Source organism: Rhamphochromis sp. 'chilingali' (genome assembly GCF_963969265.1).
Source record: "Rhamphochromis sp. 'chilingali' genome assembly, chromosome: 1".
NCBI classification, from domain to species: Eukaryota; Metazoa; Chordata; class Actinopteri; order Cichliformes; family Cichlidae; genus Rhamphochromis; species Rhamphochromis sp. 'chilingali'.
In genome coordinates, this window is record NC_137929.1 from 15,495,384 (window position 1) to 15,520,874 (window position 25,491).

The 25,491-nt window shown below is 43.3% G+C and overlaps 1 protein-coding gene across 1 annotated transcript in view; it reads right to left on the bottom strand.

The window, feature by feature from the left end:
* Nucleotides 1-25,491, bottom strand: part of LOC308407502 (NACHT, LRR and PYD domains-containing protein 12-like) — a gene marked incomplete at its 5' end in the record, with an annotated part of 294,566 nt that overhangs the window by 252,781 nt on the left and 16,294 nt on the right. Inside the window, one exon of the mRNA XM_080899167.1 lies at nucleotides 20,906-21,082. Within this exon, the coding sequence (XP_080755293.1) occupies nucleotides 20,906-21,082 (177 nt within the window). The remainder of the gene's footprint in view (nucleotides 1-20,905; nucleotides 21,083-25,491) is intronic.

Consider the following 25,491-nt stretch of genomic DNA (forward strand, 5'->3'; position numbering starts at 1 on the left):
TGAATCTCTGTTCTGTGACTAAGTCCTTGAATCATTTCTTCCAGTTGGTCCAACAAGACAGACTAAGTGTTGGACATGTGTTGTGGCTCCATTAGGGGAGCTTCTAAATGTGATGTGATGGCCCCTCTGGGTCTGTCAGGTCACAGGACTGAAGAGAGCTCAAACTGGGCACACAGTTGTTCCAGTCTGGACCAAAGACTCTATACTGGGACTGAGGGACTGCTTTGACTGCACCCACTGGGACTTTTTAAAGGCTCATGTTCTCACTTAGATCATCGATTTCTACTTACATTTCTTTCTGGGAAAAATGGGGATTACTTTGAAAACAGGAAGTATTTCCCCCAATAAGCAGCCCTGGATTAGTAAATCACTCCAACATGTTCTCAGGCAGAAGAAGCTGTCTTGTTGTGAGGGAGAGAAGAAAAAGATTGAGGCACAGAAACTTGTTGAAAGAGAGATAAAGCAGCTAAAATCAGGTGTAAAAGTAAAGCAGAGGATGAGCTGAATAAAGGACACTCAAGGCTGGCTTGGAAAGGAATGAAGTCCATGGTGGGGATGCAGAACAAGGAGCAAAGATGAATGTGATGCTGAATCAGCAGAAGACTTGGACTCATTTGATTCCAGCTTTGATATCATTGATTTCAATGAAGAGCTTTGTGATTATAGCAAAGGGCTGGTAGCTCTGAGAGTCCCACTGATGAGGTGTTTGTGTGGAAATCTCTTAGTGGGACCAAAGAGAGAAAAAGCCCTGGTCCTGATGCTGTGGGAGGGAAGTGATTGAAGTGTGCTGTGAGGAACTGACTGGGAGATTTTCACACATTTTCCCGTCCTCCTTGGAAAAAATAGGAAGTTCCCAGCATATGGAAACAAAGGTTAAGTGTCCTATGGCACTCAGTAGGGATGGGCACCAGTATCCAGTGCCATTATGGCACCAGTTCTGACATAAATGGCAGTAACCAGACCGAAATGCAGCACACATTTCGGTGCTTTTTTTTCCTGACATGTCATACACTTTAGATTCTAGCCAATCATTTTACCTTTCCAAGGATAGTAGGCGGGCCCAGGTACATATGTTCTTTTAGAGCAGAGCTACAGATTAAAAATGCCCAAGACGAAGCGGTCAAAAGTCTGGCTGTACTTCTCAGCAAAAGATCCAAACTCAGCAGCCTGCAACAAGTGCTTTAAGGTGATACTGTGTAAAGGAGGTAACACCCAGTGTTGGGGAGTAACGGAATACATATACCGCCGTTATGTATTTAAAATACAAAATAAGAGTAACTGTATTCCGTTACAGTTACCGTAACTGTATCATGTGGTATTTAGAATACAGTTACTTTGTTGAAATAAATGGATTACACGGCGGTATTTTCCTGATTCATATTGTCGCGGGTCAGGACTCTTTTGTTTGACAGTTATGTTCCGTTGTTCCAGGCGGCAGCGTTACGGTTGCCATGGTTACACGGTGTCGCTCTCTCTGCGACTGTGTGTTTCCTGGGTGAGAGAGCGCCTTTTTGTTGTTGTTGTTGTGCTAAGCTAATAGGCAGAATGCTACAGGCATAGCCCTAAAGAATGTAGCCTCATTGGCAGTGTAGTCCGTGCTGCAGGGAGAATGGACTGCCATACCCGTTATGTGTCTGTGAGCGCGAGGAGGGAGAAAAAGGAAAAGTATGAGTTGTCATCGAGCAGAAACAGGAGCTGGAAGCATGTAAATATAATAATAACCACTGCAGCCAAAAAGAGTGCCTGATAAGCCCAGTTGTAAGTAAGCTATTAAGACTCGACTGTACACTGTGTTCGTGTTTTCCTCTGAAACAATAAGTTCCGTTGGAACAGCCTTTCTCTTTCTCTCGCTAGCAAACTTGACCCAGACAACAAAGTAAAGCTAATTTTCGGCTACAAGCCGCGGACCTTCAGTAATAGTAATAAATCACATTCATGTAGTTGTAAACAGCATGATAATATATTTAGGTGGGCCCTGAGAGGCCAAACGGACTGCAACTTCAGAAAACACTTGGAAAATAAAAAATGCTTCAAAAAGAAAAATGCTGCAAAAAGAAAAACACTTGCACTTATTTATGTGCAAATGTTTAATAATGAAGAACATTAAAACATTACTGTTGGCCACATGCCGGCCAAGTTATGTGACATTAGCGAAGTTTGTACTTTCAGCGTTTACTTTGTTTTAAAGCCTTTACTTTATACGCCGTTCGATAGTCGACCTTAATCTTACAGAGAATCTGATGATTTTGTGGATAATTAAAGTCAGTCATATATCCACAAACACAACAAGCTGAAAGTCAGTGATGCTGCTCGGTTTGCAGTCCTGAATATCACGGCACAAGCAGGATTCACTGCACTGTTAATGTTAGCTATGTTATATTGCTGCCTCTGTTCGGTGGTGTCGAGCCAAACGGACTTTAACGTGTGTTTGAACGAGCTGACGGTTCACTCGTTAAGCTGAAAGAAAGATGCTTTAATCACAGCAGTCACACATGTGTCCACTGTAACATCTGGGAACTCTTCTTGTTTAGCACTCGTAATAACACAAACACTAAATCCTCCTTCTTTTGTGCTGTTTTGTAGCAATGTATACACCTGAGACTGTCACCTGTCTGTCTGTCCTGCACTCTCTCTCTGTTTCTTTCTCTCTGATTGTGGAATAAAAGTGTCATGGTCCTAAATTATTTTATGGCTTCAATACATTCTGCATCATTAATGATATAATCTATAGTATTGATACTGCATTAAGATGTTTATTAAAACCTGCTGACTTTACATTAACCTTTTTATTACAGGTACAGCTAAGACCATTTTATACACATTGCATTTTGTGGTCAGTTAAAGAAGGTTAAAACTGCATACACGCTTACAAAACACATACATATAATCTAGAAACCAGCTTGAGTGAAGGCCTGAATGTATTCAGCTTCTTGTTGCAACCTGTGGCATTTGAGTTTACTTAGTAACAGGTGACAGGAGAAAAAGAAAAAAAAGAATTTTTTTTTCTTAATTTCTTACTATGTGCTATTATTTTAATTTCATGTTTTTTTCCTTATAAAACAGGAGGACAAGTCCACGGGTATCTCCAGGGCCTGTAATCATCGCCATATTTGGGAAAAGATGTTAGAAAGAGGAACTTCTGTGTCTGACCTTAGCTCTAAAATTGTCTCATTGTCTGTACAAGATGCAAATGATGTTCTTAGAAATACAAAAATATGTTATAGAATTATAGAACGCAAGAGGGTGCGTCAAACCCTGATGATATATAAACCATTCCCTGTGTATTTTTGGCAGAAGAAGTCCGCAGATGTGATGCTGTGTACTTCTTCCCGTACGTGTGTTCTTAATAAACTCTTTATCTGATTGCACTCTACTGGGTCCTCCATTGGTTTGTTTTTGTGCCACTTGTCGAATTCAGGACAGTGGAAATCTCTTAGTGGGACCAAAGAGAGAAAAAGCCCTGGTCCTGATGCTGTGGGAGGGAAATGATTGAAGTGTGCTGTGAGGAACTGACTGGGAGATTTTCACATGAAAAGCGCTATATAAATGCAATCCATTATTATTATTTATTAAAGCAAGAAGGTTGTAGGTTGAAGCTTGTTGGCCTTTCTGTGGAGGTTGGATGTTCTCCCACAGTCCAATGAAATGCTGCTTAGGTTCATTGGTGCTTCTAAATTGGCTGTAGGTGTGGATGTGAGAGAGTGCTTCTCTGTCTCTCTCTGTTGGCCCTGTGATGGACTGCTCACCTGTGCAGGTGGACCACGCCTCTTGCCCTATGACAGCTAGGGCACAGGCTGCAGCCCTGTGAGCCTAAGCTGAATAAACAGTAGCAAAAATGATTCATAGATGGCCTGAAATCCCCCAGTTAGCAATTTGGTAGATAGCTATGACATGCTAATCCCATCCAGCAGCTGTATCCTACCAGTAAGCTGATCCCTGCTGAGCCAAAGCACTTTTTCATATGCAAATTATAACCTTTAATAGAAACCTATTGGTCAGCTTCTTATTAGCCTGCTGTTAGCTTCATTCCACAGAAAACAGAGAAACTAACAGAGTTGATAAAGAATAAAGAGAAATGTGCTGATTTAAAGCCTTTGAAGTGCTTCAGATGATCTCTGTCCACTTCTGTCCACTCATTCATTCATGTAAGCTTTCTAATGCAGCTTTGATCTTCACAGTCTGCTTCATGAAACTCATTCTAACCCTGAATGTCAGAGCGTTCCTGATGGAAGATTTTTAGTTTTGTGATTATGTTTAGTTGTAGCTTCAGTTAAAGGAAGAAGAATTGGAATTGGAAACCACAGGAAAAGGGAAACCATATGTGCAGAAGAGTGCTGTGACATACCATACTGCTTCCTGTGTTAACAGACAAGTTAACAGTCTCTCTCTCTCTCTCTCTCTCTCTTTCCTTTTATGGAAATGTTTTCGAGATCTATACATACCAAGCTATCTCCTGTTTCAGCAGACAAGCTAACGGTCTTTCCTTTTATGGAAATGTTTTTGGATTCTGAACATGCCACACCTACTGCTGTGAAAGCTTACTTGAAGTATAAATAAAGAGTGTGCTGGAAGCCCCGCGCGATTCCCTCTGTGACGGGGCATCGTCCATGTACATGTAAAATCTTTGAGTCTGTGTTTCTTTGCCTCCTAATAGTTTTCTCCTCACAGTTCCTCCTTCTCTTTCCCATCTTTAATGCTGGCAGTGGAGGAGATTTGGATGTTGGACTGTGTTTTGGATGATGTGTGTATGTTTGTGTTGGACTGCTGTCTGTAAAGCAAATGGACATTTTGCTTTGGATTTCAGTGTCAGACAGACTTTAAGGTGGAATGAAGAGTTTGAGAGTTTCACAGTGAATTATCCAGTGGAGGATTTTTCTTCTTCTTTGAAAGTTTAAAATGTGAACATTGTTCTGCTGCAGTCAATGGACTAAACCAAAGAAGAAGAAAGCAGACTTTACCATGAAGATCCTCAGTGTGGATCAGTATAATATCAGCCTGATGTCTGCAGTTTAGTGTCAGCACAACTTTCACATCATATTCATCTCAGCACAACTAAAACATGCTGACTGACCTCAGAGTTTCAAGTCCACATCCTGGACTCTCCAGGAAACCACACAGATGCTTCACTCCTGAATCCTGCAGCTTGTTGTTCAGGCTCAGGTTCAGCTGTCTCAGATGGAAGGGGTTGGACTTCAGTGCTGCTGCCAGATAATCACAGCTGATCTCTGACAAACCACAGTAACTCAATCTGTATAAAGAATGAAAGATGTAAGTTTATTAGACAAAGTGTGAGCTTGAAATCATTCAGTGTTTCATCATCTGTTCAGAGCTGAAGAAGGTTCAGAATGTAGAAGTTTAGAAAATGGAAACTCCAAACAGCTGAAGCCAACAGGAAGCAGCTTCAAACAAACACAACAAGAGAAAAAACTCTGAATGTTTCACATTAAAGTCGTACATTTATCATGAAAACAGGACAAAGACTTGAAAAAGTCGTGTTTTTTCCTTCCAGGAACCACAAGGCTTCACTTTTAAAGGTGAAGTGTGAAAGAAATGGACATATTTGAAGTCCAACACCTTTTTCCAGTCACATTATTAAAGCAGACAAACTACAAGCTCATTTTCATTCCAACAAGTCATCTTCTGACCTGGACTAACAACACTGGTCTCTATGTGCAGCTGGCTGTGAGACCAGTGCTCAGGGAGCGTCTACAAAGTGCAACACTGAAAGAACATCACACACTAATTTGCTTCCAGCACTTTCACACAAACATCTACTGTCATTATTGTCACCAAACTCTGTGGATCCTTTATCGCAAATTCAAATTCAATTCAATTCAATTTTATTTATATAGCGCCAAATCACAATAAAAGTCAGTGGGATCAAATGTTCAGACAAAAGAGGGTTATGAGGAAATATGATGAAATGTTGTGTATTAGCAGCAAGTTATTGAATCATTTTCCTCAGAAGCAAAATAAAATAATTGACAAACATGTTTTTACAAACTCAGTGTTGGACTTGGATCAGCAGGATAAGCTGATGTTTAAAGTCATTTGAGTCTCGCTGTATGAGAGTCCAGTTATTACACAATATTTACGGATGATGTTCTTTCAGTGTTGCACTTTGTAGACGCTCCCTGAGCCTCACAGCCAGCTGCACATGGACCAGCTGACATTACCCAGCATTAGAGGCGGCTGTAAAAAAATGGATTTTCCTATTTAAATGGTTTTAATTTGAATAAAGCGATGTTGATTCATTCAATCCTTCAAAAATCTGTTTCCTGCATTATTCACTGCTTATTACGCACCAGTCTGCTGTTGTGTTCACTGCTGTCAGCCTCTGAAAACAAAGCCTCATTTCTGCTGTTCAATACTGAAGAAATTTAAACCTTTTAAAATGATGACAGATTACAAACTCTCAGCTGTGTCTGTAATCAAACCTCTGTAACTTTGCTTCACTTCAGCAGCATCAGCTCATGTTCACATGTTGATTCATGGTTTGCTTCAGTTTTTGATGGACTGCAGAATATTTTGAAGGTTATCTGCTATAAAAAGCCAGAACAGGAAAATCTGCTTCATGTGTTTCTGTTTGATCCTCAGTGACTTTGACACAAAGGCCTCTGCTGTGATGATCACACCTCTGATCAAGTCTCACAGTGTCAGCTTTGTTTTTATACATATGGATATGTGCTGATAAATGATCAGAGTTATAATATTTCCCACTGTCTGCTGTGTGCCGTGACCTTTGACCTGCTAAAGAGAGTCAGCCGTGGATTATTCATTGTTGTGTCTGATACTTAGAAATGTAAGGAAGAACACTACACAGTTAATCAGTGTAATGTCCTCTGCCTCTAACGCCTTGCCAGAGTCGACCTTCAGACTAAACTCCTCTTCAAAATGACCACGCAGACAAGAGGGTTTGACTTCACTCCCTTTACTTAGGCCTGTTGAAGTAGGGTAAAACTGAGAAACAACATGAAATGTTCGTAGAAATCATAGATGAGGACAAATACACAATAACAGTACAAATGACTTGTTTAGCCAAAAGCGTTAGCGAATCCTCTCTTTACAAACATTTCTATTAAGTAAACACTGCAATCACATTTCTACAAGTAGATTTGTAAGGATGGAACAGAATTACATACCAACAATGCCCTTAAAGACCATCTTAAGGGAGAAAATTGCCACTACAGCAGAGAACAGGAGAACAGGAGAAGTCATTTCCCCAAACAATAGCATGCACTTTCTGATGACATCATAGAACAGAGACAGATTTGCGCATGTTACACCAGGTCATGCCAGAAGGGGGCACTAAAGAGTAACTTTCTCAGGGAAAATCTATTTAAACAGAACACGGTTTCATGGTGACAGAACACTCCCCGTCTGAAATTCAGCAAGTTTCACCTACTAATTTGACAAGGTCAAACACATTTCAGTCATCTGGAGGAATGAGCAAGATCATCTCATTCACAGGTCGGACGTAAAGCTTTGATCCCTCTTTCTTAATGACCTTTACTTGCACTTTGCGCACCCTTCCGTCTTTACTGGGATACACATCAACGATAATACCTAATGCGCAGTCGTTCCTACTGCACTGACTGTTCTTAAGAAGCACCACACTTCCTTGCTTAAGGTTTGGCCGGTCAGAAGTCCACTTTGTTCGACACTGTAGTGTTGACAGATACTGTTTCCGCCACCTGTCCCAAAATGTGTTAGACAAGCTTTGGACCCTGCACCACTGTTGCTTCAATAGTTCTTTATGTCCAAAATCTCTTTCTGGTACTGGGCATGGACCTACTTTCTGAGTAAGCAATGAAGCCGGTGTAAGAATGAAAGGATCTGTAGGATCATTTGACACAGGCACCAGTGGTCGACTGTTCACTATGGCTGAGACCTCAGCCATGAATGTTGTGAGTACCTCATGTGTGAGTTTGGAGGAGCCCATCTGAAGAAGCATCGAGTCCAGGATACGACGTGTGATGCCGATCATCCTTTCCCATGCTCCTCCCATATGAGAGGAATGTGGTGTGTTGAAGGTCCAAGTACATCCGTGTTCTGACAGAAACCTCTCCATGGCTTTCCCATCAAGATTTGAAGGAATCCACATATCTTTGCAAGCTCTGGTGACGGGCTGATACAGACCAGGGCCCAAACACATCAATGCCGATGTTGCTAAAAGGTGGTTCCATGCTGAGCCTTTCTGGTGGCAAGTCTGCCATCTTTTGAACTTCACACCTCCCTCTCAGCCTTCAACAAGTGACACACTCGAAAACGAGTCTATTAATGCATCTCCTGCCACCAACGATCCAGTAACCTGCAGATCGGACAGCTCCTTCAGTGAAGAGACGTCCTTGGTGACGTACCTGCTATGAGAGTGGTTACGTGATGCCGTCTAGGCAGATCCAGTGGCCGTTTTTCGTGGAACCCTATTTTTGCCCCAATGAGACGACCCCCAATCCTTAATAGCGCGTATGAGTCAATGAAAGGATCCAGGGCAACGAGTGAGCTGCTCTTGGGAATGTTGGCATTTGATGCAAGACGCTCCAGTTCTTTTCTATAGACCTCTTGTTGAACTGTTTTGATAATGACTAGCTTACTCTGTTCAAGAATATCCCCGGTGGGGGGGGGGGGGGGGGGGCACTAATGCCAACCCTCACATTTTTGAGCGACACACTCCTTTCCTTTTTTAAAGCTCTGAACAATGTGAATAAGGGTACCAAGAGCCCTTATGAGGGAACTCCAGCATGAGAAGCGATTGAACCACCCAGAGCAAAGATGTTTGAGGACTGTGACCGACAGTGTTGTGACTTGAGGCCTGATTTCACTGTCTTGATCTGGTTCCAAAAGGTCAAACCTCTGTACCACAGGTGACACCCCTTCAGGTCGAGACAAGAATGCCGGTCCAGAGAACCATATTGTGTTCTCAAGGCGGTCTGCTGTGATAGACCGTGTGGCAATGTCTGCGGGATTGTCTTCTGTGCAGACATATCGCCACTGCTGTGGCATTGTGCTTCGTCTGATTCTCTGGACTTGATTGCTCAGTAGTAGGTGTGTAGTAGGTGACTGCGTCAAATACAATGTCTATTTCGGAGGTGATGACCTCAGACAGAGTTACGGCCATGAGGAGCACAAAGCTCCAACCGAGGTATAGTATGCTATGGACGTGGGGCCAGTTTGGCTTTACTTGCAACCAATCTAGTGCAGCATCCCCCATCTGCATCCACAGTCTTCAAGTAGGCAACAGTAGCTACTGCTTTCTCTGAAGCATCTGAAAAGACACAGAGTTCTGTTAACTTGACAGTAGATGGTGACATGTTTGAGTACGGTCGGGGTATCCTCAGATGTCTTAACTCCTGCAGAGAATCTCTCCAACTTTCCCACACCTTTTCCTTTTTTTGCTGGCAATGGAGTGTCCCAGTCTGAAGACTGTGAGGCTAGTTCTCGAAGCAGCAGTTTTCCTTGAATTGTCACAGGGGAAACAAATCTTAGAGGACCGTACAGGCTGTTCACCGTTGAGAGAACTCCACGTTGAGTGAATGACTTTTTCTCGTCCTGTAAACGGTAAGTAAAACAGTCTGAATTCAAGTCCCAGTACAGCCCAAGGCTACGCTGCATTGGTAGAGTGTCAGCAGTAAGGTCCAAATCCTTCAGGTCTGTGGCATGATCTTAACTGGGAAAGGCCTTCATGACCTCCTTGCTGTTCGAAGCCAGCTTATGCAGCCTAAGGTTAGAGCAAGCCTGGCTGGCTGCCGGTGGAGCTCATGGGCGCGTCACTGCAACTCCCCCCTGGCTTCTGCTCCGCGGCTGCTGAGTGAGCCCTCATCTGGGACTCTCCTCAGCTCTTTCTGGGACAGTGGCGCGGCTGCCCCTCTGTTGGTCTTCCTTGGTCTCTTGTGTTCTGGGGGCCTCTGGATGTCTGGAGTTTTGATCTCCTCCATACCTGCTTCATGCCCTGGAGGACGGGGCTGTAGCCCCCCCACACCCTCTAGCAGATCATTACATGAAGGAACCTTTAAAAAAAAAAAAACAAGCGCGTCCATGCTCACAGGTGTACACACGGGTGATCACACCCACAAACTACACCCTTTTTGGCTCCTACCTCAAAGCACACTGTGTTCTGTTGATCTTATGTGCTGCACAATAATGTTTAATATTTAGTATTTACTGTCATATTCCCATATATCATTGTGATGTTGTTTATTCTATTACTCTTGTTCTCTTCTGCTTGTTTTCTTTTTTCTTTCTCAGCAGGTGATCCAGGTGATTGATATATGCATTTTTTTTCTTTTTTCTTTTTTTTTCTGCCCGTTCTGTTGGTTTTTGTTTTTTGCCCTTCTCCCCCGTCCCTCTTCTCAGCTGTTTCTCTTTCCCTCTTTCTTTCTCCCCTTCTTTCCCCCAGTCAAGTCTGTCCCGTATTCAGTAAGTGAAAATAAAATAAACAATAAAAGGTGAATCAAATGGACCATTACGGCAAGGCTGGGATGGTCAATTTGGTAAAGTAAATCCGTTGGGCATCTTTCTTTGCCTTTAGACAACAATTCTGATGGCAAAAGAGCCAAACGGGACAGGCGAAAGAAAAAAAAAGAAAAAAAAGGTTAGAGCAAGCCAGCATTTTTTGAGTTCTTTTGAGCAGATCAATAGCTGGATCTGCTGTGGGCAAGGACTTTAACCCGTCATCTACGTAAAAGTCACGAGTGACAAACTGTTCTGCATCCTCCCCATACTCCTTCCGGCCTTCCTGTGCTGCACGTCTAAGACAGTAAATAGCCACAGCCGGTGAAGGACTATTTCCAAAGACATGCACGTTCATATGGAACTCCATAATCTCTTTCTCTGGGTTATTCTCTTTAAACCAGAGGAACCTGAGGAAGTTCCAGTCTTCAGGTTGCACCATGAAACAATGAAACATCTGTTGTACATCTACAGTGAAGGCGATCTGTTCTTTCCGAAACCGAAAGAGGACTCCTACCAGGGTGTTGTTGAGGTCTGGTCCTGTTAGGAGTACTTGGTTCAGAGACAAACCTTTGTGCTGGGCACTGGAGTCGAAGACGACTCTTATTTGAGAGGGCTTCTTGGGATGGTAAACCCCAAAACAAGGCAGGTACCAATGCTCCTCATTAGGCTTCAGAGGTCGGGCTTCTTCAGCGTGCCCAATCTGAAAGATCTTTGCCATGAACGAGACAAACTCTTCTTTCATTTTAGGCTTCCTTCTGAAAGACTGCTGTAAAGATTTGAGACGTTCAAGTACTTGCTCGTGGTAATGAGGGAGCCTTGGTCGTGGAGATCTGAAAGGCAGGGTAGCCACCCAACTGTTTTCTTGATCCTTGTAAACCTCTTGTTCCATGATGTGGATGAACTGTCCGTCCTCGATTGAAGGAGCTTCTTTGTCATCGTCCTTTGTTGTCTGGAACACATTACAGTCTAAAGTGGCCCGTTTCTCACTGGCAAGGGGATGTTTGCATGTCAGGGGAAATGAAGGGGACCCACCACTACTGTATTTCTCTTTTACAGAGTACTTGTTTGGGCATGGCTGAAAGAGAGAAGGGCATCCATTTTTCAGTACGTTAGTGTAGCAAGAGCTGATAACAGTAGGTCTGTGGACATCTCCAATGCACACATCTCCCACAATAACCCAACCCAGGTCCAACTTCTGGGCATAGAGTGCATTTTGTGGGCCATTCCCTTGTCTTCTGACCTTATGAACCCTAATGATATCTCTGCCTAACAAGAGCAGAATGGAAGCTTGGGAGTCCAGCTTTGGAATGTGTTTTGCAAGGGCCTTCAAATGACTGTGATTTAATGCTACTTCTGGTGTTGGTATTTCTGCACGGTTATTTGGGATCAGTGTTGGCAAAGAAAGTGTGACACTGCCGTTGATGGGTTTGATCACAAAGCCATGTGCTTGCCTGCCTTCTGTCTCTTGTGTTCCAGCACATGTCTTCAAAGTGTATGGTGAAGGAGAACCTGAAATCGGAAAAACTCAGTACATGCAAGTGATCTGTTACTCTGATCATCTAATATTGCATATAATGTAACTGCAGCGTCAGGGCAGCCAGTCGGGTAGACCCTGGTTAGACATATTTTTGAGCAGGAATGTCCTGCGGAATAGTTTCTGCAGACCTCAGTGCATGCTGTGGAAACATCAGTCTCAATCAGGTTGGAGTTTCCCTCCCCGCCCTGATCTGGTGCGGAACATGCTGTGTTGGTGGACCATAGGGCAAATCCAGGATAGAGGGCTGCAATGTGGCTCCTGCTCCCACACTCTGAGCAGGAGATGTCATCTTCATAATTCCTTACCAAATGTGTGGCTCTGCAGCACCTGTAACATATTCCGTGCCTTTTTAGGAGTGCTTTCCTTTCTTCTATTGGCGTCTCTCTAAACCCACGACACCTTGGTAAGGAGTTGGGTTTATTGTGTAGCGGGCAGCGCTCTGCTGGATCCTCTCTAGTGGATGACTCACTTCCAAATCGGGTGCCAAGTGATACAGTCCTTGTACCACTGGAAGGGGGCAGAGGGTTCGGAGAGAACCTCGTTTTAAAGACTGCCATGGCTTTGTGACCTTCGGCTTCAGACGTTTGCTTAGCGCCTGATAACTCGCTGCTGAGTGCTGTCTGTGTGAGACCAGGGTCATTGCGCATCCGTGCTTCCCGACACACAAAGTCCACAAAGAAGCTGAATGGGGGGTAGAGAGCCCCATGATCTTCTTTGTACTTGAAGCCTAGAGAAAGCCATTTTTCTTGGAGATAAAATGGCAGCTTCTACAGGTGTAATACCATGAAGAGTATCCAAAAAACTAAGGCCAGGCAGGTCACCGTCTTCTTTGGCAGCCTGTATTTCCAACAGCAAGTCTCCCAGCTCTCTTAGCTTGTGACCGTCTCTGTTTGGAATCTTGGGAAAGTTGTTTAATCTTTTCAAAAAAGCACCCTCGATGACCTCTGGTGCACCATAGCATTCATTGAGCCTATCCCACATAGCTCTCAGTCCATTTGCTGGTTGGTTCGCATACACAGATCGTATTCGTCTAGCATGTTCAGCTGAGTCCTTACCTTGCCATTTCACAAGGGGGTCAAGCTGTTCACTTGGTGAGAGGTTGAGGCCCCTGATGGTATTCATAAACAAAGCTTTCCAGGCTCTATAGCATTCGGGACGGTCGTTGAAGTGAATGAGCCCTGTAGACACCAGTTCACGTCAAGCCATGAATCTAACAAGGTCTGACATGTTCTGCTCCATTTCTAGTGGAGTGTACAGTGGGCCCCTTTCTTGGTATGTGGTCTCCTGTGGGTGGCTGGAGTTGTCTGGGGTTGTGATATAGGCGGTGCCGGTGTAGCCACTGTCCAGAGGCTGTCGTGCATAATTGACCGTTGGTTCTTGTTTAGGGGTGTAGGTCTCACTTTGGTCAGCTTTGCCTGGGAAATGATCCTTTAGATTTGCTACTATGGGTGTGGTTTGTGTTTGGATGTGTGGTGCCGCAACTGGCTTGAGGCTTGGTCGAAAATGTAAATCAGATCCTGGCGTAAAGATCTTGGGGTAGGAGTCTACGGTGAATGCTGAGGGAGTTTCATCTCCGTGTTATCATTGGAGGTTTCTAGAATGGGCGTGGTTTGGCTGCCATGTGTGGCACCCTTCACATATTCCCTTGTGCGTGTTACTGGGTCATCAGCAGGAACATCTATTTTACTAAGACCCTCGCTTTTATCTTGAATCACTGCAGCCTCCAAAACTTCTGCCTTTGCTCTGCAGCTGCAGCCTTTTTTTCCATGCGTACTTTATCCAATGACACTTCAAGAAGCATTTTTCGAAGCTACATAGAAGCTTCCAGTTCTGCTTGCTGCAACTTCAGATCATTCTCCTTGTTCTGCCTTTTATAACTTAAATCGGATATTATAGTTGTAAGCTGCCCTAGAGCTCCCTCTAGTGGCTGCTTTGGGTTCGGTTACTTTGGGAAAGGAAAAAAAATGAGAACGTGAAGAAGAAATAAAAGATGGCGGAAAGTGATACCGTAATGTTATCGTTCTAAGCTGATACGGACCTTAAAATGTTGTTGCCTTGGACAAGATATGTCTGTAAGTATGAGTATCGATAAAATAATTGTCTTTTGTTTTGTGTAGAAATGGCACGATAATTTGTACATTTGAAAGTTTTATCTTGTTAGCTTGCAGTAAGAGTGTAACAAGCTAGTTTACAATGTTAGTTAGCTAATACAGTATTTTGTACTTTCAGTTTTACGATGGTCAAAGAGAAGGCAATGGTCAGAGGCCATTCTTCAATAAATCAGCGCAAAAAGGAAAATAAGTCTGGTTATTGGAGCATCGTTATCTCACTGTCTAGCTGGTGAAACTAAGAGACTCAGGGCGAGGACAGCATACTCCTTATCCACAAATGCTGCTTCAGCCTTAGCTGCCTGAGCTTCTGCACGTGCTTGTGCGGCGGCTGCCTTACTTGCAGCTGAACTCCTGGAATGCCTGGAGGAGTCAGATATATTAGATCTGGTTTTCATTGATGCGCTGGTTCTCTGTGACATGTTGCTGTCGATTGGATTTTCCAACATCTGCAGCTGAATGTTAGAGCTGAGCTGTTTCTGGAGGATAGCTCTATTTGCTGTCCAGTTCCTCACGAGACTGGTCTTTGAGAGGTTGTCGTTTTACTGTAATGTCCTCTGCCTCTAACGCCTTGCTAGAGTCGACATTCAGACTAAACTTCTCTTCAAAATGACCACGCAGGCAAGAGGGTTTGACTTCACTCCCTTTACTTAGGCCAGTTGAAATAACAGTACAAATGACTTGTTTAGCCAAAAGCGTTAGCGAATCCTCTCTTTACAAACATTTCTATTAAGTAAACACTGCAATCACATTTCTTCAAGTAGATTTGTTCATTAGTAAGGATGGAACAGAATTACACACCGACAATGCCCTTAAAGACCATCTTAAGGGAGACAATTGCCACTACAGCAGAGAACAGGAGAACAGGAGAAGTCTTTTCCCCAAACAATAGAGATTGACAGACCACGTGACTTTCGCGCATTGCATGCCGGTAACTCGTGGCAAAACAATCCAAGTACCTGCATCAATTGCAAGCATTTGCAGCACCGCAAAACGTTCATTCTTCGGTTCCAATAAATTCTTGCTTTTTCTTTGCCCCCCAAAAGGGTATGTACAAAACGAAGGAGAACAATGCCGGTCTGTACAAAGACAGACTTAATGAAAAGTCAAAGAAAAGATACGAGGAAAAAAATCAAACCAGTGAAAGTGTTAGATCCTTACGAGCACACAGAGTGGACAAAATACGTTAGCGTGCTGCCCAACTTCACCACGCTCATATTTATAATTATACGGTTCTTTGAGTGAGCGCATACACTCGTGAAGTTTAGTAACTTCAGGTCACTGCAACAAGCCCAGGTACAATTTACCGACGGATGGGTGCAGGACCTTGAAATGCACCGTGTAGAAAGTAAAGACCATCGTACATATCATAAGTTTACCAGTCTCACAAATCGTCTTCATAAATACACATTCGTTAACCGTTTATTAATAGGACCTTTGAGCTCAATGGTAATTAATTAGTAGTAGAAATAATTTCTGGTACCCATCACAGAAATGTAGCAGTGACAATAATATTGTATGCTGTAATCGCACTGGGCAATTAGTGATACAAAACAACAGTTTTATCCGGTGAATAAAAGTATATGTTTTTGTCAGTGTACCATGGTAATAACAGAAGCGAAACACAATATTGTGTCAGGACAATTCACTATTTATGCACAATAAACAAAGGAGCATAGCGCGACAATTTCTGTTCAGCGCCAGACTTGCTTGTAACCTATATCACCAGTTATGTTAAGAAAAATGACGTATTAACTACAACAGCAGACTGACCTTTGTGGAAATGCTTGGAGCAGACTAACCTGTGAGCTGGAGTGTTCTGGGACGTTATATTTTGTCTTTGAATGGCTACAATCCAGTCGCCTCTTTGTTACTTCGGAAACATGGCTCGAACAATTTCTCTTCAACGATGTAATCCGATAACAACCGATCTCTTTACCCGTCGGCTTTCCGTGGCTGTCATGCGACCGGCTATTGCAGTTAATAATACAACAGCTTCTTGCCATTTTTTGTGTTTCTTTTTATCGCTGTATAACTGATTTCAATTGAAAGCCTGCGTGCGCTAGTACCTCTTGCCACGAGTTCCCAGAATTCTTTGCGGTTTTACCCCTGAGTGACGTCACATTTTCAATCTCTATAGGGCTTTGGAGCGTGATGTCACGGGGGTGGGCGTGGAAAGGATTTTGGCCCGATCCGCCATTTTGGGGGTCTAAGTAAGGAGCGAAAGCATAGCCATGGTTCGTACTTGCTGTGTGCTCGGCTGCAATGTTCGATCTTACGACCGGCACGGGAATAAGTTTGGATTGTCTTTTTATGCTTTCCCAACCTGGAAGCAACATGAAGGAGCTCATGTATCGGACATTACCAAACGAAGGCGTCTAGCCTGGATAGCAGCCATGAGACGAGCTGATATCAAGTTCTGTTACGTCTCCAGATATCAGCTGGTGTGCTCAAGACATTTTCATTCCGGTAAGTTCTAAATATGTTCCTATCACACTTTATAGCTGAATAATGTCATCGTTGGTGGTCTCGGAAGTTATAGAAATTGCGATCAAACATCGAATGGAGTGACTTTGCAAACATATGTGCTATGTAAAGATTCGCTAATTATTTCGCACAACTGTAGGGAAGCCTGCCTATGAAATGGATCAAACAAATCCAGACTGGGTACCAACGCTACACATGGGGCACTCCGAAATCCGAACATCACATTCAGACCGTCACAGGAGGCGAACACAACGGCAACAAAATAAAGTACTAGTTGGAGGTAAACAAAAACCGCACCCCCAACCACAATCTCTTATTTTAAAAGTTGATCTTTGTCAATTAACACAAACATTTTTGAGTATTCATACGGCCTTAATGTATAAACCATTTAAAAGTTCCCTTGTGTATTTGCACTCTTTTTATTGGACAGGCTTTGACAATGGAGCAGCAGAGTGTGAAGGTGAAGCCTCAGCAGAAGTTACCACAGAAGAGCAGCCAGCGTTTGACACCACAGAAGAGCAACACCATAACAACCTTGTTATTTTGGCTGAGGGCCAAATTTGTGTTGGACAAGTAGAAGCAGAGGTAACGGGTGCTGATGCAGAAAACATTGATATCAGAGAGAAACAGACAGAAGATCAAAGACTGACAAGTGATTGTGTGCGCTGTGTACAGAGCAGAGCAGAAATAAACCGGCTGCTGGAGGAGAACAGAAAGCTTAAATCAAAGTTGGACAAGACAGAGCTGAATGAAAACTTTTTAAAGGGTGACACGGAAAAAAGTGAAATATTACACCGGTTTTACTTGTTTTGCTATTTTCATGTCCGTGCTCGAGAATGTAAAAGCTTTCCTACCAGCATCAAAGAAACTGTCGCATTTCCAAATGCTTTTACTCACACTTATGTGACTTAGACTTGATCTTCCTGTCCAGCATCTTAGTTATCTATTCAATGTCTCTCACAAAACTCTTTCTTCTGTCTTTTCTGATACAATTGACGTTTTGTATGCCCGCTTTGGAGTACTTGTACACTGGCCAGAGAGGCACTGTTTGCAAGCAACAATGCCTCCACAACTTACGGAAACTTTTGGAAATCGGGTAGCCATCATTGTAGACTGTTTTGAAATACGTACAGAACGACCATCTAATTTAAAGGCTCGTGCTCAAACGTACTCACACTACAAGGGTACACACACCATGAAATATCTGATCGGGATTACTCCACAAGGTGCAATTTCATTCATTTCTAAGGGGTGGGGGGGCCGTGCATCTGATAAACACATCACAGAGCAATGTGGCATACTTAACAAGCTGTTACCAGGGGATGTCGTTTTGGCTGACAGAGGCTTTGACATCAAAGATGCGGTGGGAATGATGTGTGCAGAGGTTAAGATCCCAGCATTTACAAGGGGCTTCTGTCAACTAGATGCCAAGGACATAGAAAATACACGAGCCATTGCACACCTAAGAATCCATGTCGAGCGAGTAATTGGCAGTTTGCGCAACAAGTTCAAAATGCTACACACTACCATGCCAATCCGTTCTCTTCTTCCATGTGAGGGTGAAGACGTTACCTTCCTTGATAAAATTGTGAGGGTGTGTTGTGTTTTGGTTAACATGTGCCCCAGTGTGGTAGTGAAACCAGGCACACATGAGACTTGTACTTGTTAATTAATAATTGTTTAAACCAGGAAAACCTTTTTAATTTTTGGTATGTGTGATTGTATGAACACATTGACATAGCGTTATGTAACCATTTCTGTACCTGTATACTATAATCGAAAATTTATCATCACTTTGAACTCTTTGTTTAACTAAAATTACGTTATAATAAAAGCAAGATAACAAATAACTGCATTGCACTCTTTATTTCACACTTTGACAATTGGTACATGGTAAGTGCTGCACGTTTGAAATCAAGTTATACATATTTCAATGCACTTCTTCCAAAAAACTAGACACCAGAAGGAAAAACGTTGTGAACACTCGGGGCTGCCTTTCGCTTAGAGAAATGTTTTCCTACTAGTTCAGGAAGGCACACCTTCTGAAAGAACTCCTGAGCTTTCTTTAAACGCGATTCCCAGAAGTGCACATCAGGGAAGATGTGTACAACTGCCATGTCTTTTTGTGTCCATACCACGAGGTCACAGTGCTTTGCGTTGGCCACAAAGACCTGTGTTTGCACTTGTGAGTAAAAGTGATGTGTCTTCTTCAAGTTAAGTCCATTTGCTGTCAACTCGAGGCAGAAGTCTTTGTCATGTGCATCCAATGCTTGCTGAATGCTGTCACATCGGTATTTAAATGGACATTTAATTTCTAGGCACCCCTTCCCACAACATTCACATGTGGTTAGTCCATCAGGAGATGCTCCTACTTCAGGAAAAGCCATGTTAACAAGAAAACCACACATACGGACCTGTAGGTTTTTGTGACATGCTGACATTTTCTGGGTGTAGGCGTGTCGAGCGTCCTGTTCATGCTCCAGTCCCCAAGTTGTTTGCACATTACAGACTGAGTTAACAGGGTAGCAAACACGATTAACCACAGTAATGGCGGGTTTTTCTACAGTGGTGGCAAACACAGCGTGCATCATTGAAGCTGTGATCCTCCCAGCACGCCAAACATACCATTCTGGGCTCTTGTGTTGCAGTCTTGTGCGTACCTCAATAGCTTCTGCCTGTTCTTCAGTAACTTTTGCTGCGTTTATGTACTTTACGCAGTGCAGTTGTAGCTCTGTAAGGCCAAGGGACTGTGCACCTGTGTTGTACAAACACGCCAGAGACAGTGGTAGTGTGGATGACTGTACAGTGTGTGATGTGTAGTATTTCTCCAATCCAGACAAACACACTGCTTTATTGTGTTTTTGAAGCGTGTCTAACACTGGTGACAACTCCTCAAACGTAGCAGAAGGAATCTTTCTTTTTGAAGGACGGCTTCTTCTGCCATTCACCACAGACGGTCCGTTTATATTTTCATCAAGTCTTTTTTTGTGCTGCTGAAGATGTAAAGTCAATGTTATGACCAACCTCTGGCTGTATCTTGGTTGTGTTCGCCGGCAAAACCCAGTAGGCTGGTTCATCGGTGACTGTCTTTGTGCCACGTATCCTCACTGTTGAACAGAAGTGCAGCGACATGGGTGCAGGTCTCAGCAACTCCGGCCATACAGGTGCAGTGTGCAGCTTCGACCTTCCCCGTGGTGCTTACAATTACCCATGGTTGTAATGCAGGTTCATTCAATCTTTGGGAGTGCAGTACATGTAACATGCAAGGACAAGGTTGACGTAAAGACAATAAATGAAATGAGACAGGGAGGACACAAATTGGCGTTAATAATTTGCCCGATTATCAATGTGTTACTTTTCATCTACTTTACAATTATGGGCACATAATATGATAACGATATTTTAGCAGTTCAATGATAAATGTATAACATTAATTATGGTGGGGTGTGGAAAATGGCTGTTTCACTTGATGCACTCCAGCTGACTTACCTTGGTATGAATGACGACGTACTCAGAGTTTGGTGGCTTGAAAATAGCCAAATCTTGCACCCAGCCATTTGTAAATTGGATGTGTGCCTCCAGTGACTTGTAATTACGAAACTGGTTTGCAGTGTAAACGCTTACTCCACAAACAAGATACGTGAAGATATCAAGGTAGGACAGTGGCGGTAAGTCGTCTGGGTCTTTACTCCACTGCCGTATGTTGTATGGGTCCAGATTTGCGATGCACTCTATTTTTTTCAAATACCGCTGCTTCGCCTCTGGACGCAATTTACCGTCCGTTTTCTTTTGAGCTGCTTTTAAGCATGTTTCTTGTCGTCGTCGCTGTTCCAACAGTGAGTTTGTTTGGATTGTAGACCCCGAAAATGGCGCCGCGCTCCCACAATGCATTGCGGCATGACGTCAACTCCAAAGCCCTATAGCATGCACTTTCTGATGACATCATAGAACAGAGACAGATTTGCGCATGTTACACCAGGTCATGCCAGAAGGGGGCACTAAAGAGTAACTTTCTCAGGGAAAATCTATTTAAACAGAACACGGTTACATGGTGAAAGAATAATCAGGGTCCCCTCTCTCTGAATCAGGAAAGGTGGGCAGGCTGCGTGTGGGCCGCGGGCGATACGTTGAGTCTCACTGTTTGAAATGTGAACATTGTTCTGCTGCTGTCAATGGACTAAACCAGAGAAGAAGAAAACAGACTTTACCATGAAGATCCTCAGTGTGGATCAGTATAATATCAGTCTGATGTCTGCAGTTTAGAATCAGTACAACTTTCACATCATCTTCATCTCAGCACAACTAAAACATGCTGACTGACCTCAGAGTTTCAAGTCCACATCCTGGACTCTCCAGGAAACCACACAGATGCTTCACTCCTGAATCCTGCAGCTTGTTGTTCAGGCTCAGGTTCAGCTGTCTCAGATGGGAGGGGTTGGACTTCAGTGCTGCTGCCAGATAATCACAGCTGATCTCTGACAAACCACAGTCCCTCAATCTGTATAAAGAATGAAAGATGTAAGTTTATTAGACAAAGTGTGAGCTTGAAATCATTCAGTGTTTCATCATCTGTTGAGAGCTGAAGAAGGTTCAGAATGTAGAAGTTTAGAAAATGGAAACTCCAAACAGCTGAAGCCAACGGGAAGCAGCTTCAAACAGGAAACTGTGCAGAGTTTCAGACTATATGTGTCACAGGCTGGGTCTCCGACCCAGCACTTTGAGTTTTCTTTGTATTGTTCTTATTTTTTGAGATGTTGTTAGTTTTTGTGTTATTTCCTATTTGCCTTTAGTTTAGGCAGTTATTGTTCCTGGGTTTTCTATGTTTGAGTTCTTGCATTATTCATCACGTATTTGGTATGTTAAGTTTGTGTTGTCATGTCTAGTTTTAGTGTTTCCTGTTTTATTCTGACAGTGTCATGTGTTCTTTGGTCATTGTATTTAGTTTCACTCCTCCTGGTCCTGTCATTAGATTCATGTCAGTCAGCTGTTTCCTCATGTGTCTCCACTTCCCCTGATCACCTCATGTGTGTATTTAAGCCTTCTGTTTTCTGCATGTCATTGTCGGGTCGTCTGTTTACCGCAGTCATAGTCATGTCTGTTATCCTACGTTAGTCATAGTCTTTGCCTGTTTATGCCACCTCAGTCATAGTCATAGTCTTTGCCTGTTATCCCCGTCAGAGTCATAGTCATAGAACTTTGTAGTATTTGTTTCTTAGTGTTTTTTAGTTTGCTTAGGGTTCCTTGGTTAACCCCTGTAATCATCCAAATAAAGGATCGCTTTCTGTTTAAACCTGCAACACCTCGTCCACATCTGCTTTTGGGTCCTGTTTCAAAAACACACCGGCGCACCCCGCCGTGACAATATGTCCTGATGCAGCCAGTTGGATTTTGGAGATTTGAATCTCTGTTCTGTGACTAAGTCCTTGAATCATTTCTTCCAGTTTGTCCAACAAGACAGACTAAGTATTGGACATGTGCTGTGGCTCCATTAGGGGAGCTTCTAAATGTGATGTGATGGCCCCTCTGGGTCTGTCAGGTCACAGGACTGAAGAGAGCTCAAACTGGGCACACAGTTGTTCCAGTCTGGACCAAAGACTCTTTACTAGAACGTCTTAAATTCAATTCAATTCATCCATCGGCTTCCGCTTATCCTTTTCAGGGTCGCGGGGGGCACTGGAGCCTATCCCAGCTGTCATAGGGCGAGAGGCAGGGTACACCCTGGACAGGTCGCCAGTCTGTCGCAGGGCTAACACACAGGGACAGACGACCATTCGCACTCACATTCACACCTAGTGGCAATTTGGATTATCCAATTAACCTATCCCCACAAGCTGCATGTCTTTGGACGGTGGGAGGAAGCCGGAGTACCCGGAGAGAACCCACGCAAACACGGGGAGAACATGCAAACTCCACACAGAAAGACCCCGGCCTGATGGGGAATTGAACTCAGGACCTTCTTGCTGTGCGGCAACAGTGCTAACCACCATGCCACCGTGCTGCCCTCAATTCAATTCAATTCAATTTTATTTATATAGCGCCAAATCACAACAAAAGTCGCCTCAAGGCGCTTCATAGATACAGAGAAAAACCCAACAATCATATGACCCCCTATGAGCAAGCACTTTGGCGACAGTGGGAAGGAAAAACTCCCTTTAAGCAGGAAGAAACCTCCGGCAGAACCAGGCTCAGGGAGGGGCGGCCATCTGCTGCGACCAGTTGGGGTGAGAGAAGGAAGACAGGATAAAGACATGCTGTGGAAGAGAGACAGAGGTTAATAACAGATATGATTCAATGCAGAGAGGTCTATTAATACATAGTGAGTGAGAAAGGTGACTGGAAAGGAAAAACTCAATGCATCATGGGAATCCCCCGGCAGCCTACGTCTATTGCAGCATAACTAAGGGAGGATTCAGGGTCACCTGGTCCAGCCCTAACTATATGCTATAGCAAAAAGGAAAGTTTTAAGCCTAATCTTGAAAGTAGAGATAGTGTCTGTCTCCTGAATCCAAACTGGAAGCTGGTTCCACAGAAGAGGGGCCTGAAAACTGAAGGCTCTGCCTCCCATTCTACTTTTAAATACTCTAGGAACAACAAGTAGGCCTGCAGAGCGAGAGCGAAGTGCTCTAATAGGGTGATATGGTACTACAAGGTCATTAAGATAAGATGGGGCCTGATTATTTAAGACCTTGTATGTGAGGAGCAGGATTTTGAATTCTGGATTTAACAGGAAGCCAATGAAGGGAAGCCAAAACAGGAGAAATATGCTCTCTCTTTCTAGTCCCTGTCAGGACTCTTGCTGCAGCATTTTGGATCAGCTGAAGGCTTTTCAGGGAGTTTTTTGGACATCCTGATAATAATGAATTGCAGTAGTCCAGCCTGGAAGTAATAAATGCATGAACTAGTTTTTCAGCATCACTCTGAGACAGGATATTTCTAACTTTAGAGATGTTGCGCAAATGGAAGAACGCAGTCTTACATATTTGTTTAATATGTGCGTTGAAGGACATGTCCTGGTCAAAAGGCTCATGTTCTCACTTAGATCATCGATTTCTACTTACATTTCTTTCTGGGAAAAATGGGGATTACTTTGAAAAGTGATAAGCAGCCCTGGATTAGTAAATCACTCTCAGGCAGAAGAAGCTGTATTGTTATGAGGGAGAGAAGAAAAAGATTGAGGCACAGAAACTTGTTGAAAGAGAGATAAAGCAGCTAAAATCAGGTGTAAAAGTAAAGCAGAGGATGAGCTGAATAAAGGACACTCAAGGCTGTTTTGGAAAGGAATGAAGTCCATGGTGGGGATGCAGAACAAGGAGCAAAGATGAATGTGATGCTGAATCAGCAGAAGACTTGGACTCATTTGATTCCAGCTTTGATATCATTGATTTCAATGAAGAGCTTTGTGATTATAGCAAAGGGCTGGTAGCTCTGAGAGTCCCACTGATGAGGTGTTTGTGTGGAAATCTCTTAGTGGGACCAAAGAGAGAAAAAGCCCTGGTCCTGATGCTGTGGGAGGGAAGTGATTGAAGTGTGCTGTGAGGAACTGACTGGGAGATTTTCACACATTTTCCCGTCCTCCTTGGAAAAAATAGGAAGTTCCCAGCATATGGAAACAAAGGTTAAGTTTCCTATGGCACTCAGTAGGGATGGGCACCAGTATCCGGTGCCATTATGGCACCAGTTCTGACATAAACGGCAGTAACCAGACCGAAATGCAGCACACATTTCGGTGCTTTTTTTTCCTGACATGTCATACACTTTAGATTCTAGCCAATCATTTTACCTTTCCAAGGATAGTAGGCGGGCCCAGGTACATATGTTCTTTTAGAGCAGAGCTACAGATTAAAAATGCCCAAGACGAAGCGGTCAAAAGTCTGGCTGTACTTCTCAGCAAAAGATCCAAACTCAGCAGCCTGCAACAAGTGCTTTAAGGTGATACTGTGTAAAGGAGGTAACACCCAGTGTTGGGGAGTAACGGAATACATATACCGCCGTTATGTATTTAAAATACAAAATAAGAGTAACTGTATTCCGTTACAGTTACCGTAACTGTATCATGTGGTATTTAGAATACAGTTACTTTGTTGAAATAAATGGATTACACGGCGGTATTTTCCTGATTCATATTGTCGCGGGTCAGGACTCTTTTGTTTGACAGTTATGTTCCGTTGTTCCAGGCGGCAGCGTTACGGTTGCCATGGTTACACGGTGTCGCTCTCTCTGCGACTGTGTGTTTCCTGGGTGAGAGAGCGCCTTTTTGTTGTTGTTGTTGTGCTAAGCTAATAGGCAGAATGCTACAGGCATAGCCCTAAAGAATGTAGCTTCATTGGCAGTGTAGTCCGTGCTGCAGGGAGAATGGACTGCCATACCCGTTATGTGTCTGTGAGCGCGAGGAGGGAGAAAAAGGAAAAGTATGAGTTGTCATCGAGCGGAAACAGGAGCTGGAAGCATGTAAATATAATAATAACCACTGCAGCCAAAAAGAGTGCCTGATAAGCCCAGTTGTAAGTAAGCTATTAAGACTCGACTGTACACTGTGTTCGTGTTTTCCTCTGAAACAATAAGTTCCGTTGGAACAGCCTTTCTCTTTCTCTCGCTAGCAAACTTGACCCAGACAACAAAGTAAAGCTAATTTTCGGCTACAAGCCGCGGACCTTCAGTAATAGTAATAAATCACATTCATGTAGTTGTAAACAGCATGATAATATATTTAGGTGGGCCCTGAGAGGCCAAACGGACTGCAACTTCAGAAAACACTTGGAAAATAAAAAATGCTGCAAAAAGAAAAATGCTGCAAAAAGAAAAACACTTGCACTTATTTATGTGCAAATGTTTAATAATGAAGAACATTAAAACATTACTGTTGGCCACATGCCGGCCAAGTTATGTGACATTAGCGAAGTTTGTACT